This window comes from Pelobates fuscus, chromosome 2 (assembly GCF_036172605.1).
Source record: "Pelobates fuscus isolate aPelFus1 chromosome 2, aPelFus1.pri, whole genome shotgun sequence".
NCBI classification, from domain to species: domain Eukaryota; kingdom Metazoa; phylum Chordata; class Amphibia; order Anura; family Pelobatidae; genus Pelobates; species Pelobates fuscus.
The window spans coordinates 189634538-189659380 of record NC_086318.1 but is presented as its reverse complement, the minus strand read 5'-3'; the positions used below and the strand labels follow the sequence as shown (position 1 = coordinate 189659380).

The 24843-nt window shown below is 45.3% G+C and overlaps 1 protein-coding gene across 1 annotated transcript in view; it reads right to left on the bottom strand.

The window, feature by feature from the left end:
* BCKDHB (branched chain keto acid dehydrogenase E1 subunit beta) overlaps positions 1-24345 on the bottom strand; it is a 270779-nt gene extending 246434 nt beyond the window's left edge. The window contains exons 1-2 of the mRNA XM_063443021.1: positions 24171-24345; positions 930-1007 (exon numbers count right to left, since the gene is read on the bottom strand). Coding sequence (XP_063299091.1) covers positions 930-1007; positions 24171-24315 — 223 coding nt within the window. The 5' untranslated portion in view covers positions 24316-24345. The remainder of the gene's footprint in view (positions 1-929; positions 1008-24170) is intronic.
* Positions 24346-24843: the final 498 nt, after the last annotated feature.

The following is a 24843-nucleotide window of genomic DNA, read 5'->3' as shown; positions in this document are numbered from 1 at the left end:
TATATATATACACACACACACACACACCACGCATATATATACATATATACATATATGCGTGGTGTGTGTATATATATATATATATATATATATATATATATATATATATATATATATATATATATATATAATGTGTGGCGGAAGGAGATATATATATATATACACACACACACACACACACACACACACACACACACAGTTAATGCAATGTTAAGCAAAAAATCTGCACACCAGCCAAGCCATAAGACTTGTTTTTCCCACAGAAATCCCAAATCTGCAGCGATGTTACAACCGCAAAGGATTCTGGGTGGGCATATGCAAATTAGTTTAACAAAGAAGCACATTTTTGCCTCATTTCATTTTACACATGAATTGCTTTTAATCTGTGTTTGCTGTTTACAACTGCTTGAAACAAAATTTAGGAAAAGATGCAAAACCAGTGAACCACTCATGGACAGCTGTTTCGTTGCAAATGCAACTAGTCAGCATGAGGTTGGTTACCGGTTTGCTTATTGAGGCTTGGCAGTGCTTGGGAAGCAAAATCCAAATAGGTTATGGTGGGGAAAAAAAAAGAAAAGAACAATCACTGCAGATTTGGGATTTCTGTGGGAAAAGCAAGCCTTATGGCTTGACTGGTGTGCAGATTTTTTGTTTAACATTGTATTAACTATCCACAGACTTCAGGTGGAAGGGGTTGTCAATCACAATTTTTCCCCACCATAACCTATTTTGACCCCAATTGTTTCCCATATTTTTTGGCTTCCAATGCTCTCCTCCAGACATTTTTAGTGTTTCTAAACTACTACAAATACATTTTTCCCCACATAAAAACTGGTGGTGCCCCATGGATGAGCCTCCACTGTGTAACAACGATCTTCAGGATTTAATTTTTTCCCTCTCAATATTTGGGTATATCAAAAAAAATTTACCTGCACTTGGGTCCTTGGCCAAAGTATTATCCAAAGCACTATGTACAGATTGGAAAAGATTCATCTTTTGAGTTGGTCCTGTGTGAAAAAAAAAAAATAATTAGCTTTGCGTTACATGTGTTTATGAAAAAATAGGAAAAAAAAGCAAGTGGCAAAGTTGGTGCACTCCTTACAAACATTTTCCCATTCATAATCCGATAACGGTAATGGACATCTTGAATGTTCTGCACTGTACCTGTATAGCAAGCAAAACTATGTGGGTCAAACAGAACATAGAGCAGCCATGGGATAGGAAAAGGGTTATAGTGTGCTCTGCAACAAGGGTGTTTCAATGTTTGCAATTGCAAACACACATATACCCCCCCCCCCTCTCCCCTCCCCCCACCCCACAATTTTACAGGTAAGCAAGATCAAGCTCCAAGCTTACAGCATAACATACAGGATCCTACAACAGTAACAAATGACACACGCTTCAGACTGCAGAGATCCCAAATCGAAAGTCCTAGGTCAAGCATCAGCAGCAAAGGAACAGCCGTTAACAGTTGGACTGATAATCACCTGATGATGTGGTCAACAATGGAGTCAAGCTGGATGAACTGGGTGATCGCACCTTTTATGACTACCGCAAATATTTATCCACCAAAGCAACCATAGCCTTATCTCAGTTCAATATTTAGGCAGTTGGACCTTTTATAAAAGTTTTGCTGGTCACTAAAGTGCTGGTTTGTGCGATTAGTTCCTCTACCTCTATCTCTGTGACAAACCTATGACCAAACAAAACCAGCCTTCCCTCAATTAACCAGACCATGCCTTGTAGAGTCAATAGGACAGACCAATGAAATCTAAGCAACAACCTAATTATTATTCTTTAGTAAGGCTCAAGTATGTTATAAAGGTTTAGCAGCATCAGCAGACTACTACACGTTTGCTTACTGTGCTGTAAGGCATAAGCAAAAACAGACTTTTCCCAATGACTAACTTCATTTAAAGGGACACTATAGTCACAAGAAAAACTACAGCTTATTGTTTTGGTTCTCGTAAGTATAATCATACCCTTCAGGCATTTAGCAGTAAACACGGTCTTTTCAGAGAAAATGCAGTGTTTATATTACAGCCTAGGGTTAACTCCAGTGGCAACTCCTCAGATGGCTACTAGAGATGCTTCCTGGGGCAGGGCTGCACAGTGTGCAGCACTGCCGTTCAGTGTCTCCAGCCTCTGCTTTGAGACACTGAACTTTCCTTATAAAGATGCATGGATTCAATGCATCTCTATGAGAAGATGCTAATTGGCCAGGGCTGTGTTTGGCTTGTGCTGGCTCTGCCCCTGATCTGCCTCCTTGGCAACCTTAGCCATTCCTATGGGAATCACTTCTGCCTGCTTGGCTGACATCATCAGAAGTGATTTCCATAGGAATGGCCAAGGTTGCCAAAGAGGCAGAGCCAGCAGCAGCAGACTTGAATAAAAGTAAGATTTTACTATATTAAGGGGGGGGGGCAGATGGTGGTATACAAGTTGGAACATTGAAGGAACACTATAGGGTTAGGAATACAAATGTGCATTCCAAACATTATGGTGCTCTAGTCAATGTTTAGTCATCAGGTTCCTGCTACTAGGGTGTAAAAAATAAATAAATATAAATAAGTTGATTACTTTTATCCCTTTTAGCTCTGCCTGTTAATCTAAAATCGTCTCTGCCCATCCAGCGCTTTCGCATAGGTAAGCATTTAGAGGGTGTGTGCATGTGCAGCAAACCGCTGCTGTTCCTTTAATGTAGAGCTGCAGGGTTGAAATGGAGGGACATGGGAGTCAGACCACTCCATTCAGATGAAGTGGTCTGGGTGTCTGAGTTCTTAACAGATTACTTAAGACCCTTCCCTCAAACTGGTACTCTTTCTGAGGTCTCGTTTTACAGGGGCTTTTACTTTCACTCTCAATAGGGATGCTGAATGTCCCTCTTATCAGTCAGTAATGACCCACAAGCAACTGTGGAAATAACTGCTTCATGATAGGGTATTTTCAACAACTATGTTTCCTTACAGTGGGAAACGGTAGAGAAGTAAATACAAAATGTCCCCCTCTTTCATCTCCACCACAAAATCCCTAATTTTCTCAGATAAATTTTCACTCCAATATACAACAATCAACAATGCAATCCAGGCCATCCTATCCATAAGACAAGAAGCATGGCTCAGTAAACCTGGCATTTCAAATGCTTTCAAATTGCTTCCAATCCACCCTTTGTTGTGGCATCTAATGGGGTCTAATTGAGGAACAAGCACTATTTTGCTTATTTTAAGGGATAAAAGCAGCTCCAAGATTTTCATCTATCTTCTCCACAACAGCTGCAGGTGTTCAACAATGGTTACTGTTTAGTAGATATACCCCAAATGAAAACTTGCTCACATTTAATAATGCATTTTATCATTGGGTGTTTATCTATAAACAGCAGTTTTCCTGTCTGTTGCCTTTGCAATCCATCCCCTTCTAACTCTGCCCAGACTTTCAGTGGTTGTCCAATCACAGACTACCCAATGCAGCTCAATAGCAAGGCATGTGCTTTTGGCAGTTGCTGCCTTTTTAGTTTAGCTCCACTGAGCTAAGCAAACCAGGGGGTGTAACCAGGTTCGTTTATAGAGGAGGAGTAAATTTCAATTGAAATCCACACTTTCAAAATAAAAATAGTACTTGTAACACCAAACAGCCACATTACACTTACAATGCACCCACAATGGGTACAGTGTGACTTAAACATAGGAGTCATCCAGGGACCTAATTAACGTGTCCATCTTATGCGCCCAGTGATGGTGGCTGTCACTTTACATACATAGTATCCAACAAAATCCAACATTTGTATCCCTAAATTGTATTTTGAGAATTTTTTTTTTTTTTTTTCACACACACAAAAAGTATAAAACATATAAACTTTACAGACCGCATGGTGCGAATTAGTGTTTTAAATGCCACATAAAAACATATAAAAATGTAATGTGCAGGTTTAACAGGTCTAGGACTTAACCCCTTAAGGACAAATGATGGAAATATTCCATCACGATTCCCTTTTATTCCAGAAGTTGTGTCCTTAAGGGGTTTACAAAGAACATATTTACAAAGGTTTACAAATTTGGTCACCAGTAAAAGATTTTGGTGAGGAAATTAGCTGCAGTATTAATCCAGCTTCCACAACAGTTCACCTTTAATCCAGGGCATGTTATAGCTCTTTCTATAACTTTCTGAGAGCCAGTAAAGAGTAGTTTGTCCTTCATTTATATGTAGTGCACAATCAAGCTAAAGTGTTTTAAGGGTCTGGAATGATCCTTTGAAAGGGACATAAAAGGCACCAAAACAACTTAAGCTTAATGAAGCCACTGTGATGTATAAATCACGCCCCTGTTTTGATGCCTATAGTATCCCTTTAAAATCAGGGCTCGATAAGTCTCAGATGCCAGGTTGCCATGGCTACTAGGAATTTGTCCTGGCATCTGGGTATTTGTCACCCTATTCCCTTCGAGCCAGGCAGCCAACTGAGGGAGAGTGGAGGCGGTCAGCTGTGGAAGAGTGGAGGCCAGCAGCCAGCTCTAAGGAGTGGAGATGACAAGGGAGCTGTAATCTAGTAGAAACGAATGATAGGGTAAATCTAAAATGTGGCAAAGGTTTTGCATAATTGCTATGGGAGTCTGTTAATTCCCCAACCGTTAGAAGATTTTCAGATAGTGGTTTCACAGCGAAGAATGGTTTATCGACAAGTAGTGATTCGAGACTAGTGGATTACCAGACTTTCTTACAATCTCTGTTCTTGTTGAGATTTACCCCATAGTATCACAGCCTTAATTTAGGGTCATTTGTGTGCAGGACAGAGTGTGTGTGTGTGTGTCTGTCTGTCTGTGTCTGTGTGTCAAAAAGCCATATATAAAGTAAGCCAGTGGTTCCCAACAGTCCAGGAATTATGTATTTCCCTGTTTTATTCCAATGGCGATACCAACAAAACCTGGACTGTTGGTGGGTCTTGAGGACTGGTTTGGGAAACGCTGGAGTAAGCAATAAGGATAAGAGTAGTTTAGAACAAGAGTGCAAGTCGATTGTGGTGTGCCGGAACCAACGATGAAGTAGGGCCTGTAAATAAGAGAGGGCAAAAATATAGATTCATGCAATTTAACACAGTCAAATATCTCTCTCTCTCACACACACACACACACACACACACACACACACACACACACACACAGGGGCGTATTAGCCGCGAGGCAAACAAGGCATTTGCCTTGGGCGGCATTTTCCAGGGGGCGGCAAAAAACGCCGCCCCCAAATGCCCAAGGCAAATGTCTTGTTAGCCTTGCGGCTAACAGACATGCTGGGCTGGTTGCTGGGCGGCCGGCGAGGGAGCTCTTCCCCTGAGCTCTCTGCTCAGCTCCCTCGCGCGCCGCCCGCAGAGTGAGACTGGGAGCCGGAATATGACGTCATATTCCGGCTCCGCCTCCCAGCCTCACTCTGCGGGCGGCGCGCGAGGGAGCTGAGCAGAGAGCTCAGGGGAAGAGCTTCCTCGCCGGCCGCCCAGCCTGCCCGCCAGTGCCGCCCTGCAGCCACTGGACCACCAGGGAATGGGAGAACCCCCCCCACCCCCAGCATTCCCAAAGGTAAGGAGGCGGGGGGGGGGGGGAGTAAATAAAAATAATGTGTTAATGTGTGTGTGTGTGTCCGACAGTGTGTGTGTGTGTGTGTGTGTCCGACAGTGTGTGTGTGTGTGTGTGTGTGTGTCCGACAGTGTGTGTGTGTGTGTGTGTGTGTGTGTGTCCGACAGTGTGTGTGTGTGTGTGTGTGTGTGTGTCCGACAGTGTGTGTGTGTGTGTGTGTGTGTGTCCGACAGTGTGTGTGTGTGTGTGTGTGTGTGTCCGACAGTGTGTGTGTGTGTGTGTGTGTGTGTCCGACAGTGTGTGTGTGTGTGTGTGTGTGTGTCCGACAGTGTGTGTGTGTGTGTGTGTGTGTGTCCGACAGTGTGTGTGTGTGTGTGTGTGTCCGACAGTGTGTGTGTGTGTGTGTGTCCGACAGTGTGTGTGTGTGTGTGTGTCCGACAGTGTGTGTGTGTGTCCGACAGTGTGTGTGTGTGTCCGACAGTGTGTGTGTGTGTCCGACAGTGTGTGTGTGTGTCCGACAGTGTGTGTGTGTGTCCGACAGTGTGTGTGTGTGTCCGACAGTGTGTGTGTGTGTGTGTGTGTCCGACAGTGTGTGTGTGTGTGTCCGACAGTGTGTGTGTGTGTGTGTGTGTCCGACAGTGTGTGTGTGTGTGTCCGACAGTGTGTGTGTGTGTGTCCGACAGTGTGTGTGTGTGTGTGTGTGTGTCCGACAGTGTGTGTGTGTGTGTCCGACAGTGTGTGTGTGTGTGTCCGACAGAGTGTGTGTGTGTGTCCGACAGAGTGTGTGTGTGTGTGTGTGTGTGTCCGACAGTGTGTGTGTGTGTGTGTGTGTGTGTCCGACAGAGTGTGTGTGTGTGTGTGTGTGTCCGACAGTGTGTGTGTGTGTGTGTGTCCGACAGTGTGTGTGTGTGTGTCCGACAGTGTGTGTGTGTGTGTGTGTGTGTGTGTCCGACAGTGTGTGTGTGTGTGTGTGTGTGTGTCCGACAGAGAGTGTGTGTGTGTGTGTCCGACAGAGAGTGTGTGTGTGTGTGTGTCCGACAGTGAGTGTGTGTGTGTGTCCGACAGTGAGTGTGTGTGTGTGTGTGTCCGACAGTGAGTGTGTGTGTGTGTGTGTGTGTGTCCGACAGTGTGTGTGTGTGTGTGTGTGTGTCCGACAGTGTGTGTGTGTGTGTGTGTGTGTGTGTCCGACAGTGTGTGTGTGTGTGTGTCCGACAGTGTGTGTGTGTGTGTCCGACAGTGTGTGTGTGTGTGTGTGTCCGACAGTGTGTGTGTGTGTGTGTGTCCGACAGTGTGTGTGTGTGTGTGTGTCCGACAGTGTGTGTGTGTGTGTGTGTCCGACAGTGTGTGTGTGTGTGTGTGTGTCCGACAGTGTGTGTGTGTGTGTGTGTGTCCGACAGTGTGTGTGTGTGTGTGTGTGTCCGACAGTGTGTGTGTGTGTGTGTGTGTGTGTCCGACAGTGTGTGTGTGTGTGTGTGTGTGTGTCCGACAGTGTGTGTGTGTGTGTGTGTGTGTCCGACAGTGTGTGTGTGTGTGTGTGTGTGTCCGACAGTGTGTGTGTGTGTGTGTGTCCGACAGTGTGTGTGTGTGTGTGTGTCCGACAGTGTGTGTGTGTGTGTGTCCGACAGTGTGTGTGTGTGTGTGTCCGACAGTGTGTGTGTGTGTGTGTCCGACAGTGTGTGTGTGTGTGTGTCCGACAGTGTGTGTGTGTGTGTGTCCGACAGTGTGTGTGTGTGTGTGTCCGACAGTGTGTGTGTGTGTGTGTCCGACAGTGTGTGTGTGTGTGTGTCCGACAGTGTGTGTGTGTGTGTGTCCGACAGTGTGTGTGTGTGTGTGTCCGACAGTGTGTGTGTGTGTGTCCGACAGTGTGTGTGTGTGTGTCCGACAGTGTGTGTGTGTGTGTCCGACAGTGTGTGTGTGTGTGTCCGACAGAGTGTGTGTGTGTGTCCGACAGAGTGTGTGTGTGTGTGTCCGACAGAGTGTGTGTGTGTGTGTCCGACAGAGTGTGTGTGTGTGTGTCCGACAGTGTGTGTGTGTGTGTGTCCGACAGTGTGTGTGTGTGTGTGTCCGACAGTGTGTGTGTGTGTGTGTCCGACAGTGTGTGTGTGTGTCCGACAGTGTGTGTGTGTGTCCGACAGTGTGTGTGTGTGTCCGACAGTGTGTGTGTGTGTCCGACAGTGTGTGTGTGTGTCCGACAGTGTGTGTGTGTGTCCGACAGTGTGTGTGTGTGTCCGACAGTGTGTGTGTGTGTGTGTCCGACAGTGTGTGTGTGTGTGTGTCCGACAGTGTGTGTGTGTGTCCGACAGTGTGTGTCCGACAGTGTGTGTCCGACAGTGTGTGTCCGACAGTGTGTGTCCGACAGTGTGTGTCCGACAGTGTGTGTCCGACAGTGTGTGTCCGACAGTGTGTGTCCGACAGTGTGTGTCCGACAGTGTGTGTGTGTGTCCGACAGTGTGTGTGTGTGTCCGACAGTGTGTGTGTGTGTGTCCGACAGTGTGTGTGTGTGTGTCCGACAGTGTGTGTGTGTGTGTCCGACAGTGTGTGTGTGTGTGTCCGACAGTGTGTGTGTGTGTGTCCGACAGTGTGTGTGTGTGTCCGACAGTGTGTGTGTGTGTCCGACAGTGTGTGTGTGTCCGACAGTGTGTGTGTGTCCGACAGTGTGTGTGTGTCCGACAGTGTGTGTGTGTCCGACAGTGTGTGTGTGTCCGACAGTGTGTGTGTCCGACAGTGTGTGTGTGTCCGACAGTGTGTGTGTCCGACAGTGTGTGTGTCCGACAGTGTGTGTGTCCGACAGTGTGTGTGTGTCTCACTGTGTGTGTCTGTTAGTGTGTGTGTCTGTTAGTGTGTGTGTCCGACTGTGTGTGTCTGTTAGTGTGTGTGTGTCCGACTGTGTGTGTTGGTTAGTGTGTGTGTGTCCGACTGTGTGTGTCTCACTGTGTGTGTCTCACTGTGTGTGTCTCACTGTGTGTGTCTCACTGTGTGTGTCTCACTGTGTGTGTGTTTGTTAGTGTGTGTCCGACTGTGTGTGTTTGTTAGTGTGTGTGTCTGTTAGTGTGTGTGTCTGTTAGTGTGTGTGTCCGACTGTGTGTGTTTGTTAGTGTGTGTGTCTGTTAGTGTGTGTGTCCGACTGTGTGTGTCTGTTAGTGTGTGTGTCCGACTGTGTGTGTCTGTTTGTTAGTGTGTGTGTCTCACTGTGTGTGTCTGTTTGTTAGTGTGTGTCCGACTGTGTGTCTGTTAGTGTGTGTGTGTTTGTTAGTGTGTGTGTCCGACTGTGTGTGTTTGTTAGTGTGTGTGTCCGACTGTGTGTGTTTGTTAGTGTGTGTGTCTGTTAGTTTGTTAGTGTGTGTGTCTCACTGTGTGTGTCTGTTAGTGTGTGTGTCCGACTGTGTGTGTTTGTTAGTGTGTGTGTGTGTGTGTGTCCGACAGTGTGTGTGTGTGTCCGACAGTGTGTGTTTGTGTCCGACAGTGTGTGTGTGTCCGACAGTGTGTGTGTGTGTCCGACAGTGTGTGTGTGTCCGACAGTGTGTGTGTGTGTCCGACAGTGTGTGTGTGTCCGACAGTGTGTGTGTGTGTCCGACAGTGTGTGTGTGTGTCCGACAGTGTGTGTGTGTGTCCGACAGTGTGTGTGTGTCCGACAGTGTGTGTGTGTGTCCGACAGTGTGTGTGTGTCCGACAGTGTGTGTGTGTGTCCGACAGTGTGTGTGTGTGTCCGACAGTGTGTGTGTGTGTCCGACAGTGTGTGTGTGTGTCCGACAGTGTGTGTGTGTGTCCGACAGTGTGTGTGTGTGTCCGACAGTGTGTGTGTGTGTCCGACAGTGTGTGTGTGTGTCCGACAGTGTGTGTGTGTGTCCGACAGTGTGTGTGTGTGTCCGACAGTGTGTGTGTGTGTCCGACAGTGTGTGTGTGTGTCCGACAGTGTGTGTGTGTGTCCGACAGTGTGTGTGTGTGTCCGACAGTGTGTGTGTGTGTCCGACAGTGTGTGTGTGTGTCCGACAGTGTGTGTGTGTGTCCGACAGTGTGTGTGTGTGTCCGACAGTGTGTGTGTGTGTCCGACAGTGTGTGTGTGTCCGACAGTGTGTGTGTGTCCGACAGTGTGTGTGTGTCCGACAGTGTGTGTGTCCGACAGTGTGTGTGTCCGACAGTGTGTGTGTGTCTCACTGTGTGTGTCTGTTAGTGTGTGTGTCTGTTAGTGTGTGTGTCCGACTGTGTGTGTCTGTTAGTGTGTGTGTGTCCGACTGTGTGTGTTGGTTAGTGTGTGTGTGTCCGACTGTGTGTGTCTCACTGTGTGTGTCTCACTGTGTGTGTCTCACTGTGTGTGTCTCACTGTGTGTGTCTCACTGTGTGTGTGTTTGTTAGTGTGTGTCCGACTGTGTGTGTTTGTTAGTGTGTGTGTCTGTTAGTGTGTGTGTCCGACTGTGTGTGTTTGTTAGTGTGTGTGTCTGTTAGTGTGTGTGTCCGACTGTGTGTGTTTGTTAGTGTGTGTGTCTCACTGTGTGTGTCTGTTTGTTAGTGTGTGTCCGACTGTGTGTGTTTGTTAGTGTGTGTGTCTCACTGTGTGTGTCTGTTAGTGTGTGTGTGTTTGTTAGTGTGTGTCCGACTGTGTGTGTTTGTTAGTGTGTGTGTCCGACTGTGTGTGTTTGTTAGTGTGTGTGTCTGTTAGTTTGTTAGTGTGTGTGTCTCACTGTGTGTGTCTGTTAGTGTGTGTGTCCGACTGTGTGTGTTTGTTAGTGTGTGTGTGTGTGTGTGTGTCCGACTGTGTGTGTTTGTTAGTGTGTGTGTGTCTCACTGTGTGTGTCTGTTAGTGTGTGTGTGTGTGTGTGTGTCCGACTGTGTGTGTGTTTGTTAGTGTGTGTGCCCGACTGTGTGTGTTTGTGTGTGTCTCACTGTGTGTGTCTGTTAGTGTGTGTGTCCGACTGTGTGTGTTTGTTAGTGTGTGTGTCCGACTGTGTGTGTTTGTTAGTGTGTGTGTCTGTTAGTGTGTGTGTCCGACTGTGTGTGTTTGTTAGTGTGTGTGTGTGTGTCTCACTGTGTGTGTCTGTTAGTGTGTGTGTGTGTCCGACTGTGTGTGTGTTTGTTAGTGTGTGTGTCCGACTGTGTGTGTTTGTTAGTGTGTGTCTCACTGTGTGTGTCTGTTAGTGTGTGTTTGTTAGTGTGTGTGTGTGTCCGACTGTGTGTGTCTGTTAGCTAGTGTATGCGTATCTGTCAGTGAATGTGTGTGTATTTAGAAGGCGGGGCAGAGGGGAAGGGTTGGGTGGGGGTGGCGCGCGCGCGCGGGGGGGGTGTCTGAGTTTTGTCCTGCCTAGGGCAGCACAAAACCAAGATACACCACTGCACACACTTCTTTAAAAGGCATTGCGTATTTCTTGAACTGGTTTCAAAATATACAGAGGATTTCCAACGCCCTAGGGTTCTAATAATGTGTACTGGTATATTTACACTTGAGGCCATGGAAGCTACCACTATTCTGAAGCAGTGCCCTGAATAGTTGGAAGGGTTGAGTCCTAGTCGCATGATTAAGGATCTGATATATAGCATGAATTTCTGAGTCGTAGGGACATATCCGTGTAGTGCAAACAGAGGTTGCGAGGGGTAATTGCAGGGGAAATTAAGATATGGAGTCCAATACCGCTACGGGGCACCATTTGTTGTTCGGAGGGTAGTATGGAATTTCTACTGGTAGGTTATGTTGACTTGTTTTAGTATGGGGTAAATAAAGTATGTAATGGTCAGCTTGTTAATGTATATGGGATCGTCTAAGACAATACTGTGTGTTAGATGTGGTGGTAGTGGTAAATTCCCGTGGCCTTAGGAAGCCATAAAAATCTAAGTACATAGCAGTCTTAATGACCTCATTAGTAAAGGGTTCAAAAGGGCCCGAATTCAAAAGGTCAGATAGAGATTGGAATAGGTAATCTCTTCCGAGTACGTGGGGGAACGGATTTCTGTATGCCTTTGAGTATAGTTTTAATCTGGTACGAGGACTATGAAACTATGATTGTTTGACCAAAGGCTTAACATATGATGTTGTATGCCAGTAAAGTATAACTTAATGGTGTTGTGAGATAATTGAAGTTTAAGGTGGCAAAAAGAAGCAAAACCTAATAACGTTGTCATAGCGAAAGGATGAGTAATGTTATGTTCCAGGATGAAATCTTTTTAATAAACCAAAAAGCTCTATCATAGGTTCTTAGTGTGTTGACCGAGAGAGACAGTTTAGACAACTTGCGGCTGTGTTGTAATAGAATATCTAATCCATGATCAGGTTCTGAAATGAGGGGGTGGCTGTGGCTACTAGTGCAGCCGTGGGCAGGGCTTGGTGAAACGCCTGGAATTACAACTGAGACAATCTGTCAGCAGCAATAATATTAACCCTTGGTACATGAATGGATGACAAGAAAAAGTGGTGACAAGCAGCCAACCAAGTTAATCTCCTAAGGAATTTTATGATAATTAATTATGATGAGCGTCCTTTATCGATTGTGTGGCTTGGTTATCTGAATAACAACGTACTGAATTACCTGACCACAGATGACCCCAAGCCATTGCAGCCACAACAGTAGGGTAAATTGCGAATAGTGCTGAGGTAGTGGGAAAACCTTCTGCAGGCCAGCTACCCCATAGCCATTCATTACCATGTTCCTTCTGTTCCATGTAATTAAGAACCTATGCCTCATAAGTAGGTCTGCTGTAGTTTGGGCATCAAGTGTAAGTCGACTGTCGTCACTAAAGTCGTTACTAAAGTAGGGAAAAAGATTTGGCAATCTATATCTCTACCTTGGAGAATAATCATCATTGCAAAATTTAGGAAACCTAATAGAGATTGCAAGAACCTAAATGAAGGTATGGATCGATGCATGAGAGTATGTAATCTACTTTGTCCTTAGGTAAGCCGGCCTGCATGGCAATGGAATCTAATTGCATGGCAATGTAAGTTAATGATAGTGTCTGGGCCTTCCGTTTTTTTAGGTGACACGAACTCCCAATTGATCAAAAAGGCAGGTGGCTTTCCAAAGACTACTTCGGGGGAGGTGTGACGGTACAATCCGTTACTCCGTCAAGCATTCCATTCTTCCCATAAAATAAAATCACCAAGTAATCCACAGAGTAATAAATTGCTGGTCTCGCCAAATAATCCACACATGAGCCAAAGCTTAATGCTGGAACAAGACTGATTTACTGGCACACAGAACTCACAATTTATGCAACACAAAACTCCTCCTCTGGGCCAGGCTAGATAATTGAGTTCTTACAATACACATAGCTCAATTATCTGCTGGCCAGAACATTTACAGTTTAACATACTTTTTACCCAACATTCATAACTCTAAAACCTTCACATAAAAATTACATATTCACAATCAATCCACTCAAGGGAACAACATATTAAAAAAATGGCATGAATCAGACCAGGGGTTCAAAAGTTAGTAAAAGTATATTTTGGTCCCTGGCTGGCCGCATGGCAATCTGGTTTAAGCAGGTTTTACAGAGGCCTCTATCCTGGAGACAAAGGGGAAAGTAATCCAATTATCCAGGGCTAGAGGCAGACTCCATTAACCACATGGTTACAGAAAGACATAAAATTCTTTAAAAATACATAAAGTCACCTTTTACACAAAGCACACAGACATTTCACATATCCCCAGATAGCTGGGATCTGAACGCACAAAACTACCGAATAGTGCTCAGATCCTATTCACACAGTTCAATTGCCATGGAGCTAAAGTCTTTCATTATATGAATAGGCTCCATGGCATAGCTATTTGGGGGTATCACCGCTCACACAGGGCAAGTACCGAATTGCCCCACTGTGTTTAAAGGGCCAGAATGAGTGACATGCACTCTGTTAGGGCCGAATACTGTTTTTAAAGGGCCCAATCTCCCAGGGCCATAGTCCAAAGGCAGGAGGCGGGCAGCCAGGCTTCTCCAATGCAATGTGGCGAGATTGCTCTCGTCACAGGAGGGCATTATATTCGACCATCAGGAAGTCATCTAAGTAATGGATGACTGTGGGGCATCTGTTAATATTCAGGAGTAACCAACATAATGTCTCAGCAAAAATGTCAAAGAAATTGGGGTTTATTTTTGAGCCAAAAGTTAATCGGGAGAAAAATAAAATAAAATAAAATAAATAGTATAAGCCTTTCCATTTGATGCCATATAGGTGCCAGACTGTAGGATGTATAGGTAGGAGTTTGAATGCATTTACTATGTCTGTTTTGCTTGGCCATGCTCCTACCCCTACTCTAATGATAGCTGCAATGGCGTTGTCACTGGTAGTATATTGTAGCGTAAACTCCTCAGAAGGGATCATTGAATTCAGACTATGAATTGCTGAGGTATGGGGTTCTGACAGGTCGATGATTAATCTTGGTTTCATGGAGTTTTTTTTCCTGTGACAACACCGATAGGGTTTGTCCTTTATGAAGTAAATGTCAGGGACTGGAAAGGACCTAAAAGGAACCCTTCTGCAATTTCGTGCGTTCTTTCTGGGCTGATTGAAGGTTATGGCATGTGTATTATACCTGTATGAAAACCTTCAGAAAAGCCTGAAACTAGGAATTCTACCAAAGTGTTGTTTCCCTAGTTCGGCTGTAATGTGGGGGATAGTCCAGGATCTGATAGATGACAGGCTAGCCATGCCCCCTCTACGTGAAGGTGTACCGGATCTAGCCAGAGTGCTGGGCAGAGATAGATCCTCGCCACCTTCTTGTATGCGAGACATGCTAAATGACAAAGTTTACCAATAGTACATGTATACCTTATAGATGTACTGGCTTGCTAACGAACGCCAAGTGGCGAAACAATTCTACAAGATTGGTGACAGGTGAGGCCCTGCTAGATGCCAAGCGGCTTGAGAGGCTCTATCTATGCCAACTATGGATGGGCCAATGGGCGTATTACGTAATGAGGATGGGTATTGGCCTCGCGGGACCCGGAAGTAGTCACATGCAAATCGCTAGACCATGAACGGGGTAGAGTAATGTAAGGACCCTTTAAGTAAGGAAAACATGCCCCTCCCACAATTACAGTCCAAAAAGCCTTAATACACACACACACAAATATATAAAATATGAATGAAGAGAGCACTCAAAGGATTTTTAAAAATAAGGTTGTGTTGTATGAAGCGATCGTTTCAACCCAAAGGTCTTTATCAAGATGTGAATAAACATATGTAAACACTCTGTTTAAGGCATAAAGCATAGAAAAAGGTTATTCCTTACCCAGTGCAGGTGTACCCTCCTTGATCTGTGCTCAGACGCTGTGTGGACTGGTGAGCGTGACCGTGCATGCGTGAAGGACGTGATGTATGTGCCTTAGTGTGGCCGTGATCGCGTCTGGTAAATATGGTGACGCGGTACAAAAGAGTGATGAGTGGGTAGTATGCTATGTATACCAAGAGTTTATAAAAACAAAAGGAGGATAAAGTATATACATTGAAAGGTATAACGCTGAGCAATTGAGACCATGTAGATTTATGAGAAGTAATAGACCAAAGAAATAGAAAACTGATATTTAGATGGGAAGAGTAGCAGATGTGTGTGTGTGATGAATGTGTGAAGACGAGAAATATGGTGAAAGAGAGTGTGAGGAGCAGTGGCGTACATACCGGTGTTGCAGGGGTCGCAGCTGCGACTGGGCCCGGCCCACCAGGGGGCCCGGCCGCCCTGCGACCCGGTATGTGCCCAGTGTGGCCACCTCGGGGCCCCCGCGAGGCTGGCCCTGGTGTCACCTGGCGGGCGCGCGAGGGAACACTCTCGCCTGAGTGCTCCCTCTTCAGCTCCCTCACGCACCGCACTGATGCCAGAGCCGGAATATGACGTCATATTCCGGCTCCGGCATCAGTACACGGCGTGACATCCAAAAAAACGTGAAAAAAAAAAAAGGTCTGGAAAGAGAAGAAGTGACATGTTAAGAAAGCAATGGTCTATATACAACTTTGTATCATACTGTCAGGATCGGGTCAGGGATCCAACACGCAGAGTACAAAGAGTAGCTGATACGTATACCGGTCCTTAGAATGGCCGGACTTAACGTATAACTACGATAGAATGGTCAGAGACAAGCCGAGGTCGAGGGAACGAGAAGACAGGTAAGCGAGAGACAAGCCGGGTCAAGGATAACAGAAAGACAGGAGAGTAAATACCAAAGCCGGATCAGAATCAAAAGGCAAGAGAATAACAAAGCACTGTGTGACTAGGCGGACTAGAACCACGACAGGGCAATGAGTAAATGAGAGAGCCACTGTTAAGTATCCTGGCTAGGGAGAGAAGACACGCCTCCGGCGAGTCCTGATTCGTCTCCCGAGATTTGAGTGACAGGACGTTCCGGGTTGGCGTCATGACGTCGACCTCCGGTCCTCCTGCTATAAAAGGAAGTGACTCCCTCGCGGCCGGCGTTAGCAAGACCGATAGAACCGCGAGGGGCCGAGGAGACATGCCGTCCGGATGGAAAAACTTCTAAGTCTCTACCTCTCTCAGAGGTAGAGGCCTCAGGTACCCTGACACATACTTATATAAATGCTAACAAGCATGTCTTATAGCCGAAACGCTGAAAAAAAAAAAAAAATACAGTGGTACTATGTATGCAAAAAGAATTGCATGGTAATTAAGCCAAGAACACTATAATATATATATATATATATATATAATTTCACTCAGTTAACGTGATTTGTAGCAATATGCATATGCACTGATTAGCCATAACATTAAAACCACCTGCCTAATATTGTGTAGGTTCTCCTCCTACTGCCAAAATAACTGATGTGTCGAGGCATAAACTCCACAAGACCACTGAATTGTGTCCTGTGGTATCTGGTTCCAAAACATTAGCTGCAGATTCTTTAAGTCCAGCGAGTTCTGAGGCGGGGCCTCCATGGATTGGATTTGTCGTTCCAGCACATCCCATAGATGCCAAACCAGATTGAGATCTGGGGAATTTGGATGCCAAGGCAACACCTTGAATTCTTTATGTTCCTCAAACAATTCCTGAACTTTTTTGCAATGTGGCAGGGTACATTATCCTGAAATAGGCCACTGCCATGAAGTAAAAGTAGCAACCACACGAATTCCAAGACCAAAGGTTTCCCAGAGCATAACAGTGTCTCTGATGGCCGGCCTGCCTTCTTCCCATAGAGCATTCTGCTGCCATTTCTTTCCTAGGTAAACTGCCTTCCACTTGATCTAAAAGAAAACAATTCATCAGACGAGGCAACCTTCTGTTGCTCCATGTTCCAGTTCTGATGCTCACTTCCCCATTGAAGACGCTTCGGCGGTGGTCACGGGTCATCATGGGCACTTTAGCAGGTCTGCGGCTATGCAGCCCCATAAGCAGCAAACTGCGGTACACTGTGTGTTCTGTCACCTTTATGTGATGATCAGCATTAAGTTTTTTTGTTTTTTTTAAATTCTTTATTTTATTTGTGCACGAATAAAACACATTATGTTTACAATGCCACGACAGCATGGGTAAGCAGTTATTCCATCACAGTGTTACAGTAATGAGGCATTAGAGGACATTGCACAATTTTTATATATTATTGTCGCTTGCCAAGAAGTTTGGCCTGGTCCGCTTATCAAGAGGTGAGATACAAGGTTAAATATAACAAAATAGCATGAGATAATATAAGAGTGGTTCTATACATTTGAGTGTTGCTAATCAGGTTTACTATGCTTACACAGCCTGGTTGAGCATTTATTCTGACTTGGATTCATACTAATTAGGCATAGGATGATGCTGCACATTTTTACATGCATTGATGTCGCTTTCCGGAAATTTTTCTTGTTCTCTGCTCTGCTCAGCAGGACATGTGAATTACTCGTTTAACTAGAGCAAAACAGTTTAACACATCATCTTAACTGCGCTAGGGAGTTAGGGTGTTCAGTGGTAGATTGTTACGTTCAAAGCCTGCGTGGAGGCAATAGTAGGCTAAACAAATAATTGGGGAGTCAGCTCTGTGGCTGGTTTGCTCGGTGACATAGTTTGCTCAGGAAAGACAGGCCAACTACTAGCGATAGGTATCTTGCGCGCTGTGATATATTGAGACGTTGGACACATATCTAGCGACATTCAGTGATTATATAACAAAATAGTCCAGGGCAGCTTAGCAAAACAATCACAATACAGTAATACAGTGATATCAGTTGGGCGAGTCTGCGCGCCCTAGGACACCGAGCTCTCTGTGTAGGTAAGTATCAGCATTAGGGCCACAGACTAATTAACTGACGCTAATTGCGATTTTATCCGTAGGAGAGGCAGTGAACTTGCTCTTAGTCTACTATGCCATAAGGCCTATCTAGTTGCAGCCTTCCCCAGGGGGAGGTATAGGAGGAGTAAGCCCATTAGAGAACCCACACATTTGTAGCTAAAGAGAAAAAACATAAGTAAAAGCCTATGGGAAAAACAAAACACAAAAAACAAACTGCTGAATAAACTGAGCCAACGGGCTTCTGTAAAAGTCTGGTCATAGATAGGAGACCTAGGCGGGGTCGCCCAGTCTAAAGAGTAGTTGGGTGAGGCATTTCTCAAATATAATACTGCGGCATCTTGGTGTCGGATAGTTCCTGAGTGAATGGGTAAAACGAATCGAAAAAAAGAAAAAATGCTCCGGGTGTGCTTTAGGGGGTAGTCCGTTATATGAACAGTGCAGTCCTTATAGCCCAGGGAACAGCAATAGTCGAGAAGTGAGGATCCTTAAGTCCACATAAGGTTTCATGGTTGGCTCACTGATGGTACCGTTGGGGTGGATCTTCTCGGGACAAATGTATCGGAGGTGGCCAGATTCCATGCATGGGTGGTGGTGGGTTTGTTAGGCTGCTGCAAGGCGTCTTGAGAGAGGCCCCAGGCCGCCAGGTGCCTTCTTGCCTCCAGTAGGTCGGCTATCAGGTACGTATCGTCCTCCTGAAGCACCTGTAGTTTGTGGGGTGTGCGCCACTGGTACTTTATACTGTGTGCGCGGAGTAAGGCGGTGAGTGGCCTAAGGGATGCGCGCCATGCCATTGTACCTCTAGACAGGAGCTCCGACTGGGCCTCCAAAGGAGCCTTGGGTGCCCATGACCCTGATGCGCCGTCCTTCTTTGTACCACTTTTGTTAGTTGCCAAGCAGCATATACTGGGCCACCAAGACTTCTAGTTTTGGAGATGCTCTGATGTCATCTAGCTACCACTATTTGTCCCTCAGATATTTTCACTTGCCAATATTTTCTGCTTCCAACACATGGAATTCAAGAACTGACTGTTCATTTGCTGCCTAATACATCCAACCCCTTGATAGGTGCAATTGAACCTATGTAATCAATGTTATTCACTTCAGTGGTTTTAATGTTGTGGCTGATCAGTGTAACTAGCCCATAAATGTATAATGAAACAACAATTTTGTGTATAGATGCTATTCAAACATTAAAATGATTCATATGTACATTTTTAGTTTTTGTTTGTATTTTATTCTTTATTGAAATATTTAGTGAACGAAAAGCTTTAGACAGCATACGGTATCTTAGTTTGCAATGTTTCACCTTGGGTATGAAAATATAATTAAATCAAAAATACATTGAACTTTATGGCATCACTAGCAGTACAGTTTACTAAAATGTCAACAGAATGTAAAACAAATGTCTGCATTTCAGCATAATGCTCATACAGTAAATACAGTTAAATCACATGTCTAAAATAATGCTTGAAGACAGAGGCATTTTGGAGAAGTCACTCATCCCCAATTCTAACTAAAGGAATGGTGTGATCTTTGAAGTTTCCTTTACTGTTTCCAATATATGTTACCAATATTCTTAAGAAAATGAATAGAGCTTTCTTTTCATGACCTATATGCATACACAACACAATATTAAGTAGGAAAAAAAAAAAAGTTTTACATTAAAGTAACACTTTCACAGTTTGGGGAGTTTGCCAAATTTGAAAAGTCCCCCGATAGTGACATCGCAGCTTTAAGTCTGGTGGGTGTCTGAACCTGTACTTCGCAGGCGCCACCCTCTTAATCCAGAGGGTCCTCTTCCGAGGCCACCGTCACTGTTGTATTCTCGAGATCAAGGGAGCATAGATCTATGGAGCATCCCCGCAAGACTGCGGGATCCTCCATAGACACAGACAGTTCCCTGCAGCCGTTACTGGTGACGGCTGTCGAGATTGATGCTTAGACTCCACTCAGAGTCTAAAAAAAGTCAGGTCGAGGAGAAATACAGAGAATTTCACTGACATTCTATCAAAGTCAAAATGTTAATGAAATATTTTTTTTTTTTTAATGGGGGTGACAGTGCTGCTTTAACTTCTATACACCAATTGCAATTAAAGAAAACTAACTCAATAAATTGCTAATTAGTGCTTATTAAAATATGTCTAAGATTTGAATAAAATTTTAGAAGTTATAAAACCATATTGCAAGAAGTGAATTACGTTTTTAAAGATAAAAAAAAAAAACACTTAGCAAAATTTGGCATACTGAGATTACAACTTTTATAATCGTCACATAATCCAAAACCACTACTCAAACATATATATTTTTAGATTCCCCAAGCTACGCAAATAGGAGCAATTAAGCATTTTATCACAAACTTAGGTAAACATAAATTAATAAGAATTTTAAGTATAAGTATTTTATTTTGAGAAAATTCATAGACCACTACTGCAAACACTCCAAATTTGTATTCTGCCACTGTTCTTTATTAAAATGACACCGCACATCTATACCTTTTCCCCTAAAACATCCCCTAATTCCAACTCAGAGGGATTCCCTCTGTTGACATTTCCCAGTTCAGACAGTGCAGAGGACTTTGGGATCCCTCTGTACTGTGTGATTGCAGCATGAGAGGGAGATCTCCCTTTCATAATGCAGCTCCTATACACAATGCTCGGTGCTGGGCAGCTGGCAAAACCTAACATTGATCAAGGAGCAGGGAGACCTTACCAGGGGCAAAGATATAGTATAGATTAACAAAAGCTGAACATTATTACACTTAGCCCTGGTATGTAAATTATTTAAAGAGCTATGTTCTATGCTCACTTAGAGTACAGCACATAGCTCTTCTGTCAGTCTGGGAACAAGGATTGCCTGTATGTAAAGTATATGTGTTGGCTATATATAATGTGTGTGTCTGGTGGCTGTATGCAGAGGCGTACACACAACCCATGGGGTCCCTCTAACGCCCCGGCAGAGACACACACACACACAGAAACAGACAGGCACACAGACACACGAAAAACATACATACAAAGACACATACATACATAATATTTAAGTCACCCTCCTGTTTCCTACATTTTAGGTGCAGGAGGGTGACTTTCCCTGGGGTCCAGTGGTGGCTCGGGTTTATGGGAATCAGAGTTCCCACTCTGACTCCCTCTGCTTCCTCCCACGCGGCTCTCAGTGATAGCTGGGAGGAGTGATAGGGAGTCACTTCCTCCCAGCATATGATCTCATCACAGGGGGCCCGGTCGCGCTGACAATTGGCATGGGCCACCAGATGGGCACCTTAACATGTGGCCCTGGCGGTTTGCCGAACAGGTCGGGGCCGTAAATGATGTATAGAGCTATTTTGTGCCCCCCTTCTTCCGCCTTCACTAAGCTTTCTTGGTTAATTTTTCTTGTGCTCCAATGGGAGTCCTGGATCCATGGAAGTCTTGTAAGGGATCATAGGAAGGGGGGAGGAGGGGAAGAGGCAGACAAGTAATTGCTCCTCACAGTTCAGCAGTCAGTGAGTTAGAGTGCATGCTGGAAATCAGTGGCTGCACTCTGACTTACTGACAAGACAATGCTGAACCGTGAGAAAGAAATTACAGTGGTCTGCACCCACTGGAAGACTAAAGACAAAAAAAAAACTGCATGTCCTTGGTGGCAAGCAATATAAATTCCATATCCTTGCTCTTATGTTTCATATGAATATTGTATAGTGCAGGCATAGGCAACCTTTGGCACTCCAGATGTTTTGGAATACACCTCCCATGATGCTTTGCCAGCATTATGGGGGATGTAGTCCACAACATCAGGAGTGCCAAAAGTTGCCTATCCCTGGTATAATGTGTTTCTTTAAAGGAACACTCCAAGCACAATAACCACTGTTATTAGCTGACTGCTTTTAGCCAACTCTTCTGAAACCGCTGACTACTCACCATGTGAGTGCCACACCTGGGCATACTTTGGGGGGGTGGGGCGGGAACCATCTATGGTTTTTGATGGGTATATCTACTAAATAATTTTTAAAAAGGGACTTTAAGATTCTTTCCAATGCAACTATTTAAAGGACCACTATAGTGCCAGGAAAACACTCGTTTTCCTGGCACTATAGTGCCCCCCACCCTCAGGGACTCCCTCCCGCCTGGCTCTGGGGAGAGGAAAGGGGTTAAAACTTACCTTTCTCCAGCGCCGGGCGGGGAGCTCTCCTCCTCCGATCCTCCTCCTCTCCTCCCATTCGGCTGAATGTGCACGCGTGGCAAGAGCTGCGCGCGCAGCCGGTCTCATAGGAAAGCATTATCAATGCTTTCCTAAGGACGCTTGCGTGCTCTCACTGTGAGTTTTCAAAGTGAGAATCACGCTAATGCCTCTAGCGGCTGTCAGTGAGACAGCCACTAGAGGATTTGAGGGCTGGATTAACCCATTTATAAACATAGCAGTTTCTCTGAAACTGCTATGTTTATAAAAAATAAAAAAAAAATGGGTTAACCCTAGCTGGACCTGGCACCCAGACCACTTCATTAAGCTAAAGTGGTCTGGGTGCATAGAGTGGTCCTTTAAGTCTAAAATATGAAAGCTACTCGGAATTCCGATGCTGCAGAATGCTTTACTCAAAGTGACAAACCTATTGAAACAATGACATCAATGTCAGAAATGCAGGTTTAAAGATTGTTATCATAGTTACAGCTCTGGGGTCATATGCTGACCTGCACAGCAACATTTCCGACCTTGCCAAGCAACCATTAATTGTTGCATTAATAGTCAGGCTGCCACAAAAGCAGGAAAAAAAAAAAAGCATGTTTCAGTAACTCCTAGTATATTCAAGGACATGGAAAAAAATGTTCCCTCAATTTTCATAAATGGTTCTCTTCCAAACACATCACATAGCCACAATCACAATACATGAGAAAATGCTTGGTCTCCTTTTAGAGTGTCAAAACTAAAAACTGGCCCTCGTTGGGCATGTTATTTGTCTTGTAACATCAACCAAAGAGTTTAGCACTTGTGCCCCTTTTGTATCAACTTCATAAGATGTTCAATGGTGTCTATATGTGCACGAGCATTAGGAAATAGGCACAATGTTAACCGTGCAGTCTGATACACAAAGTGCACAAGTTGTCAAGAGAGGAGTAGTATTTTTTTACTAACAAAAGAACTCATTATTTGCCAATAATAAACAGTTTTTTCCTACAAACAAGTTTGTCAACTTAGCAACAGCATGTGGTGCCAAAAATCTTGCAGTACCCAGGAGGGCACACAACTACAAAATGCCAGCACAATGTCTAAAGCACACACAGCACCAAGCATGCATTCTCCTACATAAGCATTCAAAAAATACATTTCAAAAATGGTCAACCACATAGCCAGAGCGGACCCCACAATTGGTCCAGGTAGGTGCATGGCCCCAGACAGAAATTCTAGAGAGGTGGCAATTTGAGCCGCCTTTTTTTGCACACTAAATTAGCAGGAGAGCGCCGGTTATAATGTGACTACCTTGTGCTCAGTCTAAAACAACAGGTAGTATGCCGGACAACTAGAGCCCCTTCTCCTGCCATGGCAGGTAAAACAGCGGGGTGGGTGGCACCAATCTGTTTGTGATCGGAGCCAGTGCTACCTTTGCCCAGGGCACCAACTCTGTGAAGGCGCTCGGAAAGAAGGGTAGGAGAGAATGTGGAGAACTATGGAGGGGGGGCAGAGAGACATGGAAGGGGGGGGTGTAGTCTGGTGCATTGCGTGCAATTGTTAGCGCTGTAAAGAACATGTTGTGCAAAGGAGGTGGAGTGAAGCAAGTCAAGAGAAAGCGGTGAAAATGGATGTGTACATATAAAATGACCGGGGACGGAGTCAGCCAGAGGCGGCAAAATATAACTTTTCCTAGGGTGGCAAAAAGTCTTGCACTGGCCCAGTCTGTGAGTGTGTCAATGGGTGTTAATACTTATGTGTGTGTGGATGTGCTTGTGTATTCGTGCATGTTTGTGGGGAGGAGCAGCATTCGAGCCTCAACCATTCATCATGTGGCGCGCGTAAAGATCTTGGGCGTGCAGCACGCAATGCCCAGTAAGACGACATCAGCCAACGCTGCAAATGGCATCTGCCAAGACTGCGGCTGCACAGCAAAAGTGGCTCTTGGGCAGGACATCGATCGTGTAGCACGTGGCTCCCGCCACTTGCGGCCAAAATAAGAAAAATATAAAATTACAAATATTATTGATCCTATTCTGTTTCAGCAATGCAATCTGTCCTTCAAGTCATTATTCCAATGTTTATTCTTTGTGATGCTTTATAACAGTGTATGCTCTTGATTAGAACTTTGTCATTGTCATCCCTGCCTCCATTGAAAGTCACACACAGGTTTATTTACAGTCAGGTAGGGTATGCAGGACCCCATCTGCCCCCATTGTCACCGCGCTCCCTCTCCCAAGGCTCGGCTTTCTCACCATACTCGGTGGGCTCGGGGTCCGCCTGGAAAGTGAAGTGGGCAGCTGTTCTGATCGAAACCCGCGCGCTGGCTCGAGGCCACCGCAACATGCGCCGTGCACACCGGCCGCTACCCACAGCTAGCACCGCACAGAACGCCGCCATCTTCCACACTGGGAGCCGAACTACTCTTCTGCTCTGATTGGCCGAGAGCTGGAGAGGTGGGAAGGGGGCGGGGCAGCTGCAGCCTATCGCACGCTTGTGTCTTTGGGCTGTGACCAAGGTATTGTTGTGAGGTCACAGTCACTTGATGGAGACAGAGCACGCTGCTAAACAGCAACAGCCACACGTCATGGAAGCAGTGCTGCGCTGGTAACACGGGGTGCACGAGAGGCGGGCGGGGCTTAGGACCGGTGGGCGGGGTTTGAGACCTATATCAAGGTCGTTAGGGACGCTCTTGAGACTTAAAGTGAAAGTAGAACGGGTGAGCTGAGTCATAAAGTAGTGTCAGTTTTACACATGTTCTTATTGATAAATTACAGCGCTGTGTGTACTGTCACAGGCATGTGTTGTATCCTTTATGGACTAAATGTTGAATTGAAAATATGAGATGGAGCAGCGTTAGATAACAAAGTACAGAGGCAGCACCAGGGGAGGGCTGGCAGCCTTAGGCCTGGGGGGGGCAAATCCAGT